The 19,643-nt window shown below is 41.0% G+C and overlaps 1 protein-coding gene across 2 annotated transcripts in view; it reads left to right on the forward strand.

Annotated features, from left to right (window-relative positions):
- Nucleotides 1-19,643, forward strand: part of pip4p1a (phosphatidylinositol-4,5-bisphosphate 4-phosphatase 1a) — a 31,615-nt gene that overhangs the window by 3,131 nt on the left and 8,841 nt on the right. For both annotated transcript variants that reach the window (XM_028593038.1, XM_028593037.1), the window contains exons 3-5: nt 12,694-12,800; nt 15,041-15,146; nt 18,210-18,262. In XM_028593038.1, the coding sequence (XP_028448839.1) occupies nt 12,694-12,800; nt 15,041-15,146; nt 18,210-18,262 (266 nt within the window). The remainder of the gene's footprint in view (nt 1-12,693; nt 12,801-15,040; nt 15,147-18,209; nt 18,263-19,643) is intronic.

A 19,643-nucleotide genomic window follows, 5' to 3' on the forward strand; every position in this document is an offset into this window, starting at 1 on the left:
CGTTTACGTATGTAATCTGCCTGGTTTGGTCAGGTGAGGGCGATGTTATTTGAACTTGTATGTGTACCAAACAATCACGTCGTCAGTCTAAAATGAATAAACAGTGCCAGAATTATTGACCAAGACCAAGTGAAATGCTGATGGAAAGGGGACACATATTGATCCAAAACAGGGTTTCCCCTAGAAAAGTTGTTAGGCCCGGTTGCAAGTGTCTTTTTGCGACGAGGGCCCGGTTCGGACCAGACACAGACTGATTGCAGCATTAATGGAGAGTCCAATAGTTTCTGTGATAACAGAATCATGGACAGAATTGACCGTTCGCAAAACGCCACCCTCGAATGGTCCTCGTCCAATCCTAGCTCAGCAACTGTAACTAAGGAGAAGGACCTCCGTCAAACATTGCGATTTCAGCAAGATGGTGAAACGATGCGCCTATGGCACCTGCAAGTCTGACACCAGGTACCCCAAACGTTTAGAGGGAGGGGTCGTTTTTTTCGCCTTTCCAAAGCCCAAGACACAAGCAGAAAGATGCCGACAATGGATAAAGCAGTGTGGGAGACCTCACTCACAGCTAAATGCCTCGAAGATTAATAAGCATACATATGTCTGCTCTAAGGTAAGTAAAGCTAGCAAGCTAACTTATATCAATTATCAATAAGTAGTTTAAGTAGCTAAGTACATAACAGTTACAATCTGTAAAACTGGACTTAAGTTAACAGTTGTGGTTCTATATAGCATTATTATCGAAAGTAGTAAAGTTAGAACATTAGATACTTTATTATTCTGTAGGAAATTCAGGAAGCCTGATAGCTGTTAGCCTGTCAAGCACATCGACACAGATAATTTAGCAAGAGGTTGACGGTCACTGGAGGCTATAAAATCTGTAAAACTGAATTTAACAGTTGTGGTACCATCTAGCATACTGTGTATTAAGGTCCCAATAGGCGATTATGAACTTATTGTATTTTAATCTTTATAGCATTTTATGAACAGGAGTCCTACACCTGAGTATCCCAACCCTGTACAGGCTGTTCAAGTGCCTAACCCGAAAAGGGAACATCTAGGAGGCTGTCGAAAGCCACCAACAGAACGGTAGGTTGTAGGTTATTGGTATTATTATGGTAGTTATTTGTGTGTATTTTTGTGTGCACCCCACACCCTGTTTCATTCAAAAGTGCATACACATAGCCCGTTTGATTGCAAGTTACATGTTTTATTCTTTTTTGTAACCGTGTCCAAAACTATTTAGCACAATCCATATAAATAACAAAAAAAAGTTAAATGATTGCAGATTCAGTTTGCAAGATGCCTCCACTTCCAGCACCATCGAGGAAGAAGACACTCAAGAGTGTGTTGTTGACAGTGGTAAGTGATTTTATGTTGATGCAATGTAGTAATCAAAATAAAAAACATCAAGCTTGTTTTTCATCTGCTCCCATTTTGCTACATCAAAGTGTATCCTCTCAAGGTGGTAGTCTTCCTCACATTTCACAAAGAAGTCACACCATGATATTCCTGTGAGGCCAAGCTGCCCCATCATTTGGTAATGATAAGCATGACTCCCTTTTAATTTGTAGCTGCCATCTGCCTGCTTGGAAAGGTAGGGAAACTGTACAAAGCTCTCCTTGGATGGGCACTTGATTTCTAAAAGCCCATAGCTTGGGCTTTTACCTCTTTTTCTTTCTATGACCTTACGATCAGGCGATGTACCAAGATGTGAGGAATGTGGGTTCACAACAAAGCCACATGGATACACTACATTGCCTGTAAGCTTTGTGTACTGTGTTGCAGCTATGGGCTCTAGTACTACACCTCTTCTCATTGCCTTAGTCTGCACTTTTGTGTAAAGTTTGCAGCGAGACTTTCCTGATCTGCTCTCCTAGAGCAGATTCTTTTAAAAGAGGTCGATGTTATTCGGCCAGACCTTGCATGGAACCACAGCTGGTTTGTGTTTTGTTCCCTTGTTTTCACACTCTAGTGCTATGGAATCAGGCATGGTAATACTAAGTTCTGTGTAGTGACGTGTAGCCTGTTCATCCAGAACTGTACAGACATTCGTGGGTTGGGGTGGCAGAGGAAAGTTGGGGAAGTCATCCGATTGGCTGACAGGACGTGCTCCAGGGGCAACAAATGATGCGCCAATGTTGCTAAAAAGTGGCAGCTGTAAAAAGGGGGAAAGAAAGAGAAGGTAGTTATAATCATTGACATCTAACATTCTAAACACTTTTTCTTTATAGATAATCTTGAGCAACCCCTACTTCCTGAACTCCAGCTGGAAAAGGAAACAGAGGAGGAGCAGGGCACAGGAAAACAGAAGAGCTTGGAAGAAGATAATAATAACCTAAAACTGAAATTGCTTGTAAAAGAAGCTGAGATAGACAGACTGAAAGCAGAAATAAGCACACTTAGAAAGAAAACTCTCACACCTGAGCTCATTCAAAGCAGCAAAATTTCCAAAATGTTTAATTACAGTACTGGCTTCATATATGACCAATTCAACCAACTGTGCACCGTTTTTGGAATTCCAAATAATCCACACACCATTTCAATTACTATCCCGTTAAACTACAAACGCACTGATAGGGAAATTGATGAGATGCCCCTCCGTAACCAGCTCTTGTTCGTCTTGATGAAATTGCGGAACAATGAAGATCTGAAAAGTCTTGCATTTCGATTCAACATAACTTCACAAAATGCAAGCAATGTCTTCAAAGCCTGGATTGACTATATGTTTGATGTTTTGGGTGACTTGCCAATTTGGCCACACAGGGACATCATTACCCAGAACATGCCAGCTGCCTACAAAATTGACTACCCAACCACATTCGCCATATTAGACTGCACGAGCTCAGAATTGAGAGGCTAACCTCACTTGTTCTACAAAGCCAGAGCTTTTCTAACTACAAAAGCACCAATACCTTCAAAGCTTTAGTTGCATGTGACCCCCGTGGCGCTGTGATTTTCTCATCAGCACTTTTTACAGGTTCCATGTCAGACAAGGAGATTGTCAGACAGTGCAGTATCATCTCACTATTGCAGAAAATGATTGAGAATGGCTATTTACAAAGAGGGGATGGCTTAATGGCCGATTAAAGGGTTTTTGATCGAAGAAGACATTAAAGCAATCGGACTGCAGTTACATCTTCCACCTTTTGAGAGGTCTAATAGGCAAATGGCTGCTGGAGATGTGCTGGCAACAAAGCGCATTGCAAAGCACAGGGTGCATGTTGAGAGGTCCATCGCTAAAATAAAAAAGTTTAAAATTGTGTCTGGCAGGATACCTAATTCAAGGCTTGGTGTTATCAATCAGATCTGGTATGTGGTTAGCATTCTTTCTAACTTCCAGCCACACATTCTTAAATTAGCGCACTGATCAGGACATTATGTCCATATGTATGTTCATTTATGAAATCTTACTGAAATGAAATTGTACTGTGTGTACGTTATGACACAATAAACGCTAAAACATGTGCAGGGAATATTGTGTTTTGTTATTCTATTAATCATCTCACCTGGTGGCTTAGACCCCTACCTATTGCATACTTCTTGCCTCCAACTTCTACCATAGGTGCGGTTCTATCTACAAGGTAGCTTATGGGTGCATCTGTCATCTCCCTCAGTAGATCATATATGTCTGTCCCTAGAACTTTCCTATAATAGAAAAACATCCTCAAGATCTTGGGAATGTCTATGCTACACAGCAAACGAACATACATTCTTAATATTGATGGTAATGTAGAGTACACAGAGAGTAAAAACTTACTTGTTGTGGGTATAATTAGACACTATAGGCTTACGCTTGCGGCTGACTTTGGCCTTGGCGACCACCAGGTTGAACACTGGTTGCCCAGATATCTTTTTTCCTCTGGCTTTGTGCCACTGTTGAGGTTGGCTTGTGGAAGATTCTCCATCTTTTCTTGCACGCTCAAGGTCCAAGGTATACATCAGGCCCACAACATGTGAACAGTAACCCGGTGACCTAGTAAAAAGCCATAACATTACATTAGGACCATTGTTTCTAAAAACAGTTACACTGAGAAATAGTTCTCTAGTAATCGGCTACTTAATTATTTTACACCTGTTACATAGGCTAGGATTAGATCGTAGGTCATTGCACTTTAATTCTTTAACTACAAGAAATAAAGTTTTTCCACTAACCTCCTGATGGCAGTATTCTATCCCTAACACATAGAGCAATGTCCAAAAACTATTTAGATTTAATTAAGATCATCATGTAGGTGATTTGTTTTTTCTTTAAAGAAATCATTTTTCATGAGCCAATTTATGGCCTAGTTAAGTAATTGTGAAGTAAAACACTTCCAAATTTCCACAAAAACAAAGCATAAATGTATAGTTGATAAGTAAATAAAAAAAATGATATATAGTTTTCCATTTAAAAAATGTAATTTCCTTATGCAATCGCTCTTTAAAAGTTTGGGGTACAAACGTATTCCCCAAACAACCTAAACGTTGTCCTTTTTAACACTGATTAAGGGTTAAGAGGTGGGTAAACTATGAATTCGATGATAAGGGCTGTGACATGCAGTATGAAATGTTTAAAGACACGTAGAACATATGCGATGATGAAAGGTTAAACTTGAGAGGTGGGGAAACTGTAGGCTAACGTTACTTGTTTAGGCTGGTCGTCATCCTTAGCTTAGCTAGCATAGCTAACCTGTCATACCTCTGATAGAACAGGTAGAAACTGAATCTTTGTAAACTAAACTGTTAGGTCTGACACATGACAGAGAATGTTGGCTGGGAAAATATTTAAAATTTAAAACGTAGGCTACTTACCCGGCAGTGCAGGAACATGACTGGTCCACAAGGCTGTGCTGGTTGCATTGCAAGAACAGCTCGTGAGGTTTCTCATTCTTGGACTGGACTTTTTGCCACAGCTGATACATTATCCGGACTTCTTTCAGTGGATTGATTGATTGAGAATGTGGAAATGACGTCACTACACAGCGCCCCGCCCCCTTCCGCCATTTTGGGAGGATACCCACCAGAACCGTTCATTGTTTGTGTTGGTAGCAGAGGAGGTTGTTGCAATTCCTCACTATTTTTAAATGCCTGGAAAACACTGCTTTGTAAAAAAAAATGCTCCAGTGTCTCACACGATTGTCGTGGAAACCATAGGAACCATATGTTAAAGTTTTTTCGTTTCCCTACATGGAGAAAGCACGAAGGAGAGCATGTCTCCGATTTGACAAGGAGACGTCGGATTTCTTGGGTGGCTGCAATTAGAAGAAAGGACCTTTTTCTGGTCCAGCACAGAGACACCACACTGACTGGAAAGGATCCCTACAGAGAGAGACCTTTTAGTTAAAGAGTAAGATCCTTTTAGTTTAACATGAAACAGCCCCGAAATCACCATCACCAAACTCCACCAGACTCCATGTAAATAATCAGGACTTTTAGAGTGCCAGCATATTTTCACATGTAAATGGGTGAATTAAGGGTTTATTTCAACCAAACCAGAGTGGTGATTGGAAAGATGAACAAAGACCGCTTTTGGTAGTTTTTATTTAGTTTCTGTCCACTTTGAATGAAGTGTGTTTTACGATGATAAAAGTACTGATTATTTACATGGAGTCTGGTGGAGTTTGGTGATGGTGATTTCGGGGCTGTTTCATGTAGAGATGGTCCGATACCGATCGGTATCTGCTCCGATACTGCCTAAAACGCTGGTATCGGTATCGGGAAGTACTGAAGTTTATGCACCGATCTGATACCACGTAATAAAGCCCTAAAGAAAATCTACGTTAAAGTAGTTTATTTATGTTCTTTTTCCATTATAACTGACTGGATAATAAAAGAAAGTTCTGTGGCATTCATTGTTTTTTTGAGTTTGTTCATGTTTTACAAAGAGTTTAACCTTGAGTTGAGCCAGACCGACTTTTAATTTCTCTGTTTAAACCATGGATGTATTAAGAGAACAAAATGCCTTAATGATAATTCCTTGAGCCGTCTTTTCCAGCTCCATGTCTGTGTCGCTCTGACACTGTTGCCCCTGGCAACCGTAAGCGTAGGATCCCAAAATGGTGGACGGGCTCGTAAAATTACGAATCCCACTATGGCCACGCCAAGACCCGCCCTACGAAGCAGCTCGGTTGGTTGGGGTTAGGCATTTCACCTCGAGTGGTTAAGGTTAGGGTTGGGGGATTGGTCAGGGGATAGGACCTGTACATGTAAGCATGGACGCCTGGCCAATAGTAGTGTGTGAACGCTATTGAAGGGCGGGTCTTGGCGTGGCCATAGTGGGATTCGTAATATCGCGGACGGGCTCAGACACCTTCCAAATCGTGACGTATGTCCTCATTCTCAATAGCTCCAGAGTGAACAGAACTGTGTCCATGGCAACGCTCTGCTATGCATGGCAACGGTGTGTTATCCTTAGCAGCGGTCTGTTATCAAGAAATAACAGACCGCATTCTACATTAGAATTCAACCAAGCCATGTAATAATAGAAGGCTAACACATAGCTACTAGCATTAGCTCTTGGTGGGCTGTGGTATAAACATCGAGTATAAACACAGCCGTATATTTGCGTGGGATGTAGCTAGAATTGTCGGCATTTTACAGTCACAGACTCCACCAGCAGTTAGCAGTTAGTTGGATACAAATCACCCCATTTCTGCAACGGGCAGTCCGGGGTAACACAGGCCACCTCCACTAGTAGTCTTACAGCAGGCTGGATTGTCCACAGCAATATTTCCACAACAACAAAAACACAGCACAGCAGTCTCTGAACTCGCGTTGGGAGTTTCGTTGAAGTTGGATGTAGTCCAGTTTGTTTAATGAGCGGACACTTCCAAGCAGGATTGGTGAACAGGTGGCCGGCTAGAGTTAGCTTTCCACCGGCACACTCGTTAAACGCTCCCCACTGATGAGGTCTCCTCACCGGCCAGAGGAATAGAGCACCACCGCTGGTCTCCGTGCAGGCAAAGCTCACGTAGTGTGTCGAGTATTGCGTCCGTAATAAAGTGTTGTGCATATTATCCGATGTGTTCCAATGTATCCCGGTGGTACACGTGTGTGGTAGTTTGAATGCACATAATTGTTGTTCTAAAATTTCCGTCAGGATGAACAGTTTCTGCTCCTGCTGAGAAGCTAAGCAAGGATTCAAGATGGCTGACACTCGTTTTTTCCGCGGCAATCTCCGGAAAAAGCCGACAGTCCAACCCCCTTTGGGCTATGCGGAAGTGGCTCCTAATACAGGCTGTAGTCTTTTGCCTCTGGGCAAAAAAGCCGCAAAAATCGTCATTTTGCGTCATCTGAGGTTTTTTTCCAGACCCACAATACAGAGATCTCCCCTCTTAGGGGGACATGAGGGAGGGAAGCATGGCCATTCAAAAATACTACCAGGTTTCTACTGATACAAAACTTAAAGCTAATTGGTGAAGTTTCCCTTTTAAGTCAGTGCTAAAAGCTAACTGGAGATTTGAAAATATGACTACCTCTAAGTTTCCAACCGAGCTGCCTCACTGTAACTGTATTTTAAAAAACTACTTAAAAAAAAATCATCCCCGTTGGCTAAAGTGTAATTTATGCTTCTGCGTTAAATCTACCCCGTGGCTACGTACATTGTTACGTGGAGATACGGACACACCGAACCCTATGCCATATCCTGACGTGCACCTCTCAAATAATGTTACTAGTACTAGTAACTGGTAGTGTAGCATTTCCCGCTACTCATTTCCTGGCTGGCCTTCTCCATAAACGACATGAAATCAAGGAGAGGGTTAACTTTTCCTGCTACAGATTTCCCACCGTGGTCCGACATCACAGGGGAGACGCTTTGTTTCTCCCACTATAACTCTAGAGTTGCTACTCGCTCCAAGGCTAATCACTGTCTCTCTCACTCGCTCTACCACACACACACACACACACACACACACACACACACACACACACAAACACACACATGCCGGCCCTGCTATTCTCTTAAAAAAATTGACACACACACCAACACACAAGTATAAACTTCAGGCCACTTACCTAGGCTACGGCAAAAACTCTGCGTGGAGCCTCCACAGAACCATAAATCACACTTTATGCCTGGTCGGGGGCAACTTCGGACCGGTGGACCACCAGGCTTGCAATACACTGGGGGGAGTCCTGCAGTGGTCCAAATGTTGATTATCTCGACCACCAGCAATAGAGGTTGGATACCCGAACCGAGCCCGACGGTACCCGACAGACCGGGCCGGGTTCGGACAGATATTTTGAAGTTATGTTCGGGTCGGGCTCGGTCACATCAGTGCGATAAGGCATTGAACATTTTAAATTTAAAAAAGTTTATTATGTAGGTGCGCGCCTGTGTTAAAGGTCCCATGGCATGAAAATTTCACTGTATAAGGTTTTTTTAACATTAATATGCGTTCCCCCAGGCTGCCTATGCTCCCCCAGTGGCTAGAAATGGCGACAGGTGTAAACCGAGCCCTGGGTATCCTGCTCTGCCTTTGAGCAAATGAAAGCTCAGATGGGCCAATCTGGAATATAGCAAGGTTACCTCCCCTTTCTCTGCTTTACCCGGCCAGAGAATTTGGCCCACCCATGAGAGAGAGAGACATCATGGCTTTCAAACGAGCAAAGTGGCAGTTGGTCAAGGCCACACCCCCACCCTCCACCTTGCCCCCCCTCTCTCCTCAATAGTTACAGACACAGAAATGGCACATCCTAAGGAAAGCTCATTGTGGGACTGGCTCTAGTAGCTGTAATTCTGCACGAAGGCTGAATTTCAGGAAAGCGACTTCAGATACAGCATTAGGGGACCACTAAGGCCTATATAAAAGCATCCAAAGAGCACCATGTCATGGGACCTTTAACGTGCTCTTGTTGCCCCGTGTGCTCTGATGCGCTCATCTGTTGACATTTCCAAATGCCTTCCTACAGTTGCTTAATAAAAGCGGGCTTTCCACACAAACAAACGTATGTGTCATTAGTATGAGAAAAAAAAAGATTTTAACTGTGTCGGGCTCGGACATAAATATCTTAATGCCTATTGGGCTCGGTCCAGGCTCGGTTACTGCTCTGTCGGACGCGGGCCGGGCTCGGACAGAAAAATGCGGCTCGATCCGCATTATAACCAGCAACACAAAAGGCAGTAGATGGAGCGCACCTTTCATCTTGACAATGGTCTCATCGTTATGTTTTTGTAATTACACCGGTACGGGTATCACAATTGATTTGACAGTGATACAGTAACTAGTCAGGTGTGGCAAGGCACAACAAATAACCAGATGCACGCAGCCGCACTTTCATTTTTGTAACATATTTTTGAGTAAACGTAGCCTGGGTAAACCCTGACAAACTTCTGGCAAATTTGAGATTTGCTCTGCAAGTCAGTCTGGCGAAGAGCCCATTCAAACCCATTTACATTGTCCCCAAAATTGAGGCACCAGTCACAACCACTGCTTTACACCAATCACAACCGTTGAGGCGAGCTTTACGCGACAGCAATAGCGCAGCGACGGCGAGCAGCTTTTTGTTTACATTCAACATGACGGCTACTGAATCGCTGCGTCACACAGATCGTTGGTCTGATTGGTTGGACTATCCAATGTGCCCAGAGGCATTTGAGCGGCGTCCGTTGGTGACGCCCCTTTGGAAATGAACTGTCAATGAACCTTTCCCAGACCCACTCTCAGTTACAACTGAGAAGTGTCTGGTGTTAACCAGGCTAGAGTAAAGGGACCCCACAGAGAAAAAAATCTAAATGATTGTCACAATTGGAGAGTTGTGCTGAAGGTACAGCAGAACAGCCATCACTGTCATATTCACAGGTTGAGGGGTCTCCATGACTGTGCATCACTAACTATGCAGATCAAAGTACAAATGGAAGTTGAAATGTGAAATGTTCCAACTAGCTATATAAACAATTTACAGATGAAGGGAACATATGCACATGTACAGAAATAAGCTCAGGGCGTGCAAATACAGATCGTTGGACAGAACCTTATAAAACATACAGATGAGACTTTAGTGAGATTGAAATTGGTGTTGAACATGCATCTTTAGCATTACTGATAGAATTTGCTTCATACATATATATGTCAAGACCCAAGTATTGGCTCAAATCCAAATTTGTACAGGACTGTGGATAGGAGTCAAAACATAGGTTTGATCTACAGCAGGGGTGTCAAACTCAACTTCACTAAGGGCCACACTAGAAAATAAGAATTGCATCAAGGGCCGGACATGTTTAGTTTATTGATATGCTTTTATTTAATCAAATAGTCTTATAGTCATATAGTCTTCTCACTTACAGTTTGGTTGACATAAAGTTAAATAAGTCAGGAAAAAGTTCCTCAGCCATCATAGAAAAAAAGCAAAAATGGCGGAAAAAGTAAGAAATCATCCCAAAAAAAAATTACAACAACGTCAGAAAAAGTGACAAAAACTAGGTGGGCCAAAATGTATTGACATGCGGGCAGGATCATAATCTGCAAGGGGCCGGTTTGGCCCTCGGGCCTTGAGTTTGACACATGTGATCTACAGGGTCTTTTATTAGTGTTAATGGGGCACTCTTGATTATTAACCTGATAAATTATAGACCTACTGTGACATTTGGTCTAAGCCAGCTTTACTTTGACAGTTAGTGTGAGATGACAATCGATATAAGTAGTTGCACATAAACGATATATATAGTTATTTCACTGCCACAGAACCGTCTTTGTTGCAGTTAACGGTTCTAATCATAAGGCGGAGCATCTCCTTTGTCTTCAGTCACTCAGTCGCAGCGACATGGGACAATCTTAGACAGCAGAAGCAATGACTATATATTGAGATGTCAGGTTCAAGAACATCGTAGCTTTATACTGTGGAAAAGATTAATTTCCTGCAACTGCACATTACTTTGTTTGAAATAATAGATTAATAGACTGTCAGTATGATGCAAAACAGTTTAACAGCAACACAAACTGCAGCCTCCAAAATTACCAACATTATAATTTTCATGAAGGTAGGCCGTTGTGTTAGACTGCATTATAACAGTAATACAAGTGTTGACACTGACTCATATCTGTAGGATTTCAATAACGACTTTGACAATAAATTTGACAATCCACTATGTAATGATTACTTGTAATATCAGTTTTTACCCCCTATTACTACCTCCCTCTCTACAGTGCAGATACATACTTGACTCACGCAGCTGTTGTAAGTGAAATTGATGATGGAGCAGGAAACTCCCAGGACACACTCTGATCTGGTTAGTCAGAGTTTAATGACTCAGTGGAGAGAACCATCAGCAGGACAGACAGCAGGGTATTCCATTAGGTCCAGAGGAAGGCGTGTTACCGGTGTACAGATTCAAGTTTCAATTCTCTGCGTGAGCTCAAACTATGTCCTTGACAACTGAATTTGGCCTGCGGTATTATGTGACCTAGTGACATGATACAAATGGCGCTTACCCACTACTAGTACAAGTTGTACTCTACTCGTCTAGACGGATTTAGCAGATATAGTACTGCCTCATGCCTGAGGCGAGCGTGGCTGGTCGTCATAGCGATGCCGCAGGAACCTGCCGTGACCTAACGTGATGCACACACAGAATGTCGAAGGTGTGTTTTTTACTCTCTGCAAGAAAACATTTGTTTCAAAAGAAGCTGGAGGCAGCAAAAAAAAAAAAAACACCGCTGGCTAAACTATTTAAAAATGGCGGGTTTGTTCAGGACACCCCTGTCTGTCGCTAGCAATGATGACGCAATGATTAGTGACTATTCTTTCTGACCAATCAGTAGTCTGCAGGTTTTCACATCACCTTATGGTATATTTGGCTCGCTTGGAACCTCGACGGAGGTGATAATAAAAAAAAAAGTACCTGTTTTCAGGTACCAGGGACTTTTTTTCGTAATGGAAAACCAAAAAAGTTGAGTCGAGCAGGTACTATGTAATGGAAAAACGCCAAAAGTAGGCTGCATACTAGGCTGCAAAATATATCAAAAGACACTCAGATATTTTGTGTTAGTTGAAAGAAAATAAACTGCACTTTAAAATGGAACCGTCCTTTTTTTTTTTTTTTTTTTGGGTTGCCTTTTAAATTCAATTCAATGTTCACTTTGTTCAATAAAAGGTTGTTTTTAATTCAACCAGCAGTTTGCTGTATTATAGCAGAATACTGAAAGCAGCAGAACTGAGAACACTTTAATATCTGTTTGTTCATCGCAAGTAATATCGTTATCGCGATATTCAGCGTTATTGCATATTCTCATATCGTCGTTAAAAGAATACACTCATTTAGTAGTAAATTGGAGGATTGGGCTCAAATCAAGTCAGGCTTCTAGAGATATTATGTAACTAATGTAGAGTCTACATACAGCAACACAAATCTCATGTACTGTAGGAGCCTGCTGTACGGGATCAAGTCTTATCATACGGAAGTCACATGTTTGAAGCCTTTGTCTATATTTCTATATTTATTTTTTTGTCTTTGCACACCAGAAACGTGTCTGACGCGGCGCTGCTGCTGCTAGCCTTGTTTGTACACATGTATGTTTCCCTTTGATTTACTGCACTCAAGCAGTAGTATACTTCATGTTAAACATAAATATATACTGATCTGATTATAGCAAAGACAACGTCGGCAGTATTGACAGCAAAACTACTACTCCTATTGTAATCCGTTGTTCTACCTTCCCCTCTCCCCCCCCCCCCCCCCCCCCCGTGTGTCTCTGCCTCCCTCTGCAGCCCATTAAGAATGCCCCAGCAGGGAAGAAGTACGTCCGCTGCCCCTGCAACTGTCTGCTCATCTGCAAAGTTACTTCCCAGAGGATCGCCTGTCCTCGGCCATATTGGTGAGGTGTGTGTGTGTGTGTGTGTGTGTGTGTGTGTGTGTGGGTGGGGGGGGGGGGTGAAGCAGAGGAAACAAGGTGCATTGGGAGCAGCTGTCCCTCAATTAAGGCTGTGCTCCCAGCGCAGTTTACAAGCTAAGCTCAGCGAGCCGGATGAGGAAATAACAGCCTCATTAGAACAGCCTCATCATGTGTTTCACTTCTGCATATCTTCCGTATGGGTAATTTACAGTATGTATTGTGTGTTACATTGGGCCAAATTTCATTCAGGAATGGGGATTATGTTGAGGTTTAATTTTCATTCTGCACCTTGCAGCTGAAAAACATTCATTCAGCATAGCTGCTTCAATTATGCACTAAATTCCTGCAGAGTAGCTACTAACCCATAGAAATAAAATTGATTCAATTCAACAAAATCCACTTTATTTCTATGTACTAACCAAATGCACACTAAGCGAATTCATTCACTTTATAATATCAGGGAGCAACATGTCTCACCAAAACAACTTAAAGTAAACTGGAAAAGTTCCATGAGTTATAGTTAAAGGTCTCATGGCATGAATATTTCACTTTATGAGGTTTTTTTAACATTAATATGAGTTCCCCCAGCCTGCCTATGGTCCCCCAGTGGCTAGAAATGGTGATAGGTGTAAACCGAGCCCTGGGTATCCTGCTCTGCCTTTGAGGAAATGAAAGCTCAGATGGGCCGATCTGGAATCTTGCTCCTTATGAGGTCATAAGGAGCAAGGTTACCTCCCCTTTCTCTGCTTTGCCCGCCCAAAGAATTTGGCCTGCCCTTAAGAAAGAGAGACATCATGGCTTTCAAACGAGCAAAGTGGCAGATGGTCAAGGCCACACCCCCACCATCCACCTTGCCCCCCCTCTCTCCTCCTCAGTAGCTACAGACACAGAAATGGCACATACTAAGGAAAATCATTGTGGGACTGGCTCTAGTGGCTGTAATTCTGCACCAAGGCTGAATTTAAGGGAAAGAGACCTCAGATACAGTATTAGACCACTAAGGCCTATATAAAAGCATCCAAAGAGCACCATGTCATGGGACCTTTAATGTCACTTTTTTATTTTATTTTCAGTGCATAAAGAAAACATTACTGGGTTGCTGAAAGTTCCATTACAGTTAAGGAAGGAAAAAGTTAAAGTTGCTTTCTGTCGGGGGAATAACCTGAACAAAAAGCCGTTAAACATTTTCTACAGGTCAAACAGATGCCAGTGTGTTGGAATTTTTATTGTAAAAAAAAAAAAGGCTGATTTCAGTCTCTGTAAATGAACGGCTCTGGCAGCCCTTCTGAACACCGTGCTGCTGCAGCTTAGTGTAATTGGTCAGTTAGAAAAGATGCCTTTTTTTTAATGCATGGGGCGTAAAATGTGCAAGAGCCACATTTTTAGCCATGCTACTATATAAATATGTATAATTTTAAACTGTCCATCACAAAACCTGTGGTCATAAAGATCTGAAACACATAATCCATCTGTCAGCCTTAGTGCAGATCATAAAGTAAGGCAGAAGGCTAATTAGAGTGTGCAGGTTTAAATATTTTGTCATGAACGCACAAGGCAAAATGTCCAACCAAATTGACTTTTCGAGACTTATTAACCAGTATTTTGCTTTGACATTATTGCACATTATTGCTCTTCAGTTACAAAGGAGAAAACCATTTCCCGAAACGAGTCTCAGTTTGAACTTTCTTTGAACTGGAAATTTTGTTTCACAGTTATGGTTAAAATTAGAAGAGATGATGACATTTGTTTTCAGAAAAACTAACTTGGGATTCTCAATGTTTTACGATGAAATTGTTCACATTGCTGGTTTTATTACAGTTGACCAGAAGTAACCAGTTTTAGCTTAAGTGATGCATAAAAGTTGTATATATTCCTAAGAGGCCACTTTTCCTGCATTAAATTGCTCTGGAGAGTTTACCTCCACGGTTACTGTTTTGCATTTAAACCAGTTATGCTGACTAAAGCAGACAAGTCTCTGTGCTGCTGTGTGATCCGTGATTCTGAGTGACTATAGTTGTCTGAGGAAGTTGGTTGGTTGTAGAAAAGCAGTGTTAGTGCTAATGAGAGGATTTGCCGGTGATGGATCCCAAAAAAATCAAACTGTTGCCAGCCTTTTCCTCACCGTCAGTGAAATGCCTGCTCAGGCAGGGATTATAATATCTGCAATATCTTGAGTAATTTGTGGCGTGAATGTTGACTTTGGGTTTCTGTCCCTTTTCCAGTAAGAGGATAATTAATCTGGGTCCAGTTCATCCTGGTCCGGCCAGTCCTGACCCCCAGCCATCTGGGGCCCGAGTCTCCTGTGGACACTGCAGCAACACTTTCCTGGTATGCACTCTCTCTGTTTTAAAAAAACAAACCTACAACATAAACTTAAATGCCATTTTGTTTTTTAAGAAATACCCACAGGAGTTTTTATTTTTTAAATTTTTACACAAATTTGCTTTCATGCTGAGAGTTAGAAGAGAAGATTCATTCCGCTCACATGCCCGTCTGTCTGCAGCTGGCTAGCTTAACATAGCTTAGCACCTTTAAAGCTCACTAGTTAACACATTATATCTTGTTTGTTTAATACAAAAACTGCAGTGTAAAAACAACACAGGGTTTTGTTCCAGACTATTTCATAGCCAGGGGCAGTGGCTTCCTGAAGTCTCTGCTTTTCTGTATTTTAGCAGTACATCTTGAAAACGGCTAAGTACTATCATTTTCTGAACATAGGTTAGTAACAATTGCATCTGTAGCGTAGGATTTATTTAAAAAGCCATCAATTGATTATTATTATCAGCCCCGATGACAATTGTCAAGCACTGTTTATTAAGTCCCTGGCACAGGTCCCCAACTCTTTTTCTCTCTTTTGAATAACATGTATCTGAAACAGAGATGGGAAGTAACGAAGTACAAATACTTCGTTACTGTAGTAAAGTAGATTTTTCAGATATTTTTACTTATTTTTGTGGCGACTTTTTACTTTTACTACTTACTTATTTTAACAAGAATATCGGTACTTTCTACTCCTTACATTTTAGAAAATTGGCTCGTTACTTTAGTTTTGTACAAAAGGTCATCTATCAGGAGTGATTGTGAGTGCATGTCGGAAAATAGCGTGGACACGCGCCTTACACTGCGAGCGGGCGCGCGCGCGCCACACAGAAAAAAGTGAGAGAAAAGAGGATTAATCAGTTGAGATCGTGTGTGTGCGTCCTTGAGAACTGTAAATCGTATAACTTATGTTGTCAGTTAATTTAAGCCTGTTGTTGTATTGGTCTATATTTCTTGCAAACTTAAAGTAAGTTAGCTAGTGATTTTGTTGTTTGTGTTCTTCACCTGTTAGCTAGGTTGCACGTTGCTTGATCTTATTAAAGCATCAAAAGAGAGAAGTTATCTCCGTCCGTGTTTTAACAGACACACCTGGGACAAAGTTGGAAACCAGAATCAGCTTTAAATGCAGTCCTAATCTAGTCCTAACTAACAAGTTTCAAATAATTTCACTGGAATTACTGTTATTTTTTGTGTCATCAATACCAAATTCAATCTAATTGAATGGGAATATACTGTACGTTGCACTTGATGCAACGAAGAAGCCATATTTGAGCACACACACACGTACATGTAGATTCCTTTAAATGTTAAGGGGAAGATTAAAAAAGAGAAACTGGATCTGTGAATTCTATCTTACTACTCAGTCAGAATCTTATTAACCTGGAGTCGCAGTCCCTTGCCACAATAATCATATATGTCATGTTTTAGGCCTGTTGGCAGACATCCATTTAAAATGTAGGCAATGGCATAAAAAGAGTCCACTGAAGTTTCTCAGCTACCACTCTAGTTAGATTTGTGTGGTCCAGGCAGCTTTTCATGAAAAATTGTATTCATTCGCAAGGCTACTTTTACTTTTATACTTTAAGTAAATTTCCAAGCCTGTACTTTGTTACTTTTACTTGACTAAAGAAGTTAAATCAGTACTTCTACTTTTACCAGAGTATTTTTTAACAAAAATATATGTACTTCTACTTGAGCACGGGAAGTGAGTACTTTGGCCATCTCTGATCTGAAACAGACACAACCGATAAAATCACATTCTCTATAGGGAGCCAGTATCCACTAGAAGTGTTTATGAAGAGGTGATGCATTACTATGCACAATAGTTGAATAAAAAAACTGCTTTTGTATTTGCTTTTTTGGGCTTTTCGTGTGGAGCATCATCATTATCATTTGTAGCTTAAGTATCTTGACAGTTACAGTAGGCCTGCAAAGTTTCTGTTTTGAAACGTGCTGTAGCATAGCCAGAGCAGTTAATTATCAAGAAGCCAAAACATCTTCGCACCAGGCCAAGTAAATGTTAAGTTATTGGTGTAGATAATAACCCCATCAAGTCTGTGCTGATGTATGCAAGCCATTTTGTGCTAAAAGGGGAAGTAGAATGTGAACTCACTGGTCTTTAACAATGCATGGGACAGGTAAAGATGGTTTGGATATACGGTGAAAGAGAGGAGGGCAGCCGAGTCAGATAAAGAGAAGAAAAAGAGTTAGACGTTAGATGGATGATTCAGGGTGTTTAGCATTCAGTCGGATCTTTCCAACCTGCTCAAAGACATGAAAATACAAATCTTTGCCCTGGGTGGCGGTGCAGTGATCCTTCTGTCGCAGATCTAGTGATAATGTTCTCTGTGCTTCCAATACAGAGTGTTTTTTTTTTTCTTCTTCTTCAGAACAAGACGAATGCACAGTGTATTCTGCTCTGCAGGGTTTATAAATGTATCACACCCCAACGTTAGGGAGGGAGTGAATGTCTGTGCCCTGAGATAAGACTATTTTTCTTTCTCATTTTTTGGCTGGCATAGCACCTGTTGGCGAGAGCTGAGATTGTTGTGTTAAATATCTTAAAGTACGTCATCAACCCAGACAGCAGCAGGCACATTAAAATAAGACGTCTGTAATCCTAAGGAAGTTATCCTTAAGTTCTACATTGCCTCCTTTACTTGCAGTCAAAGTATTAGCCCCATCAGTGCATTTGTATTGATTTGCAATTAGTATTGGTAGAAATGTATCAACAGTAGATCATTTAAGTCATTTATCAAGCAGGTATGCCAAACATGCCGTTTTCAGCTTGTGTGTGAGGTTTGTTGCTTTTTTCCATTTTCTATCATTGCAAGTTGAATCTTTGTCTTTTGGAAAAATGACATCACATTATTTCTTCTTGTTCCTGGCATTTGACAAACGTCATAGACAATTAATTTGTCCTTTTTTAATGCAGTATCCATGTTAGATCTCTGTAATGTTCTGGAACATCATAACGTCCCATGTTATAAATCATAAATATTACAATCTCAACACCTCGTCTCATTTTTGGCTGAAGCTGAAGGTGACATGTCTTTCTCTTTGTGATTTCAGTGGACAGAGTTCACAGACCGGACGCTGGCCAGGTGCCCACACTGCAGGAAAGTGTAAGTAGCCGTAAGCAATCCATCCATCACGTCCCTTCCTTCTCACTGTACTTTTACATTGTAGATTTACATTCTTTGGCATTTAGCAGAAGCTTTTTACTAAGTTAAACCTACTCAAGAGGGAGCAGGTAGTGGCTTCAGAGTCTGCAACACATTTTCCCAGTGGTGGAATAAGTATTCAGATCCTTTACTTATGTAAAAGTACCACACTGTAAAAATACTCTGTTACAAGTAAAAGTCCAGCAATGAAAATGTTACTTAAGTAAAAGTATGTAAGTATCATCAGGAAAATGTACTTAAAGTATTAAAAGTAAATTGTACTCCTACAGAAACATCCTCACATTTTAGAAACTGGAAACGATCCAAACAGTTGTGTGTTTAACGGTCTAATCCTTTCAGGTGGACTTAGGCCTGTACTGTATATTGTTGGGTAGTTTAATTTATAATAAAACATCAGATTTTATAATATATATAGTAACTAGTAACTAACGCTGTGAGATGAATGTAGTGGAGTAAAAAGTACAATATTTCTCTCTGAAATGTAGCGGAGTAGAAGTAGAAAGTGGCATGAAAAGAAAAGACTCAAGTAAAGTACAAGTATCTCAAATGTGTACTTAAGTATAGTACTTGAGTAAATGTACTTAGTTACATTCCACCACTGCATATTCCTCACTGGCATCAGAGTGTCTCATGACATCATGAGGTTTGGGATCTGTTGGATTTAGCTGTATTTATGTTTTTTGTACCTCATGAGTTTCATTATAACTTACTACAAACCACATTCCTATATCTCTATCTGCGTACAGTAAGCTTCTTAACATGGTGAGCAAAGTTCATTGGACTTTGGGGATGGGAATTAGCAGGCATGTGATGTATTATCAATGCTTGAGATGCTAAAATGTATTGCAAATATGGCAAATCTGCAATTTGACTATTGCAGTTTTTTTTTAAATTTTTGGTTACACGTAGAATTATGAACAGAACCATGTAAAAGGTGAAAGTTTAACATTTTTGGCTGTACATTTACGAATAATCATAACAGAGTTTTGAACAGAGACTTGTTTCTGGAATCTGTCAGGCACACAAAGTTTTGCCCTGGAACCTGGACAGGTATCACCATCATCATACTTGATGTGTTATTTCAGCCCTGTACTTCCAGCAAAGAGTTTACCTGCTTTGGCAGCAGTGATAAAAAGGTTCTACATTCCCATTGATCCTGGAGTAGTGTTTGTGATTCAATGTGAAATTTTAACCCCCATCCTTATTAATTAAAAAGGACTAGCTGCTTCAGTTTCAGCATCCTGGTAGTGTTGGTGCTGACTCATTGTATCTTACTGGGACACTTGAAAAGAATTCACTTTAATTTATAGTGTCAAATCAT

This window comes from Perca flavescens, chromosome 12 (assembly GCF_004354835.1).
Source record: "Perca flavescens isolate YP-PL-M2 chromosome 12, PFLA_1.0, whole genome shotgun sequence".
NCBI lineage: Eukaryota > Metazoa > Chordata > Actinopteri > Perciformes > Percidae > Perca > Perca flavescens.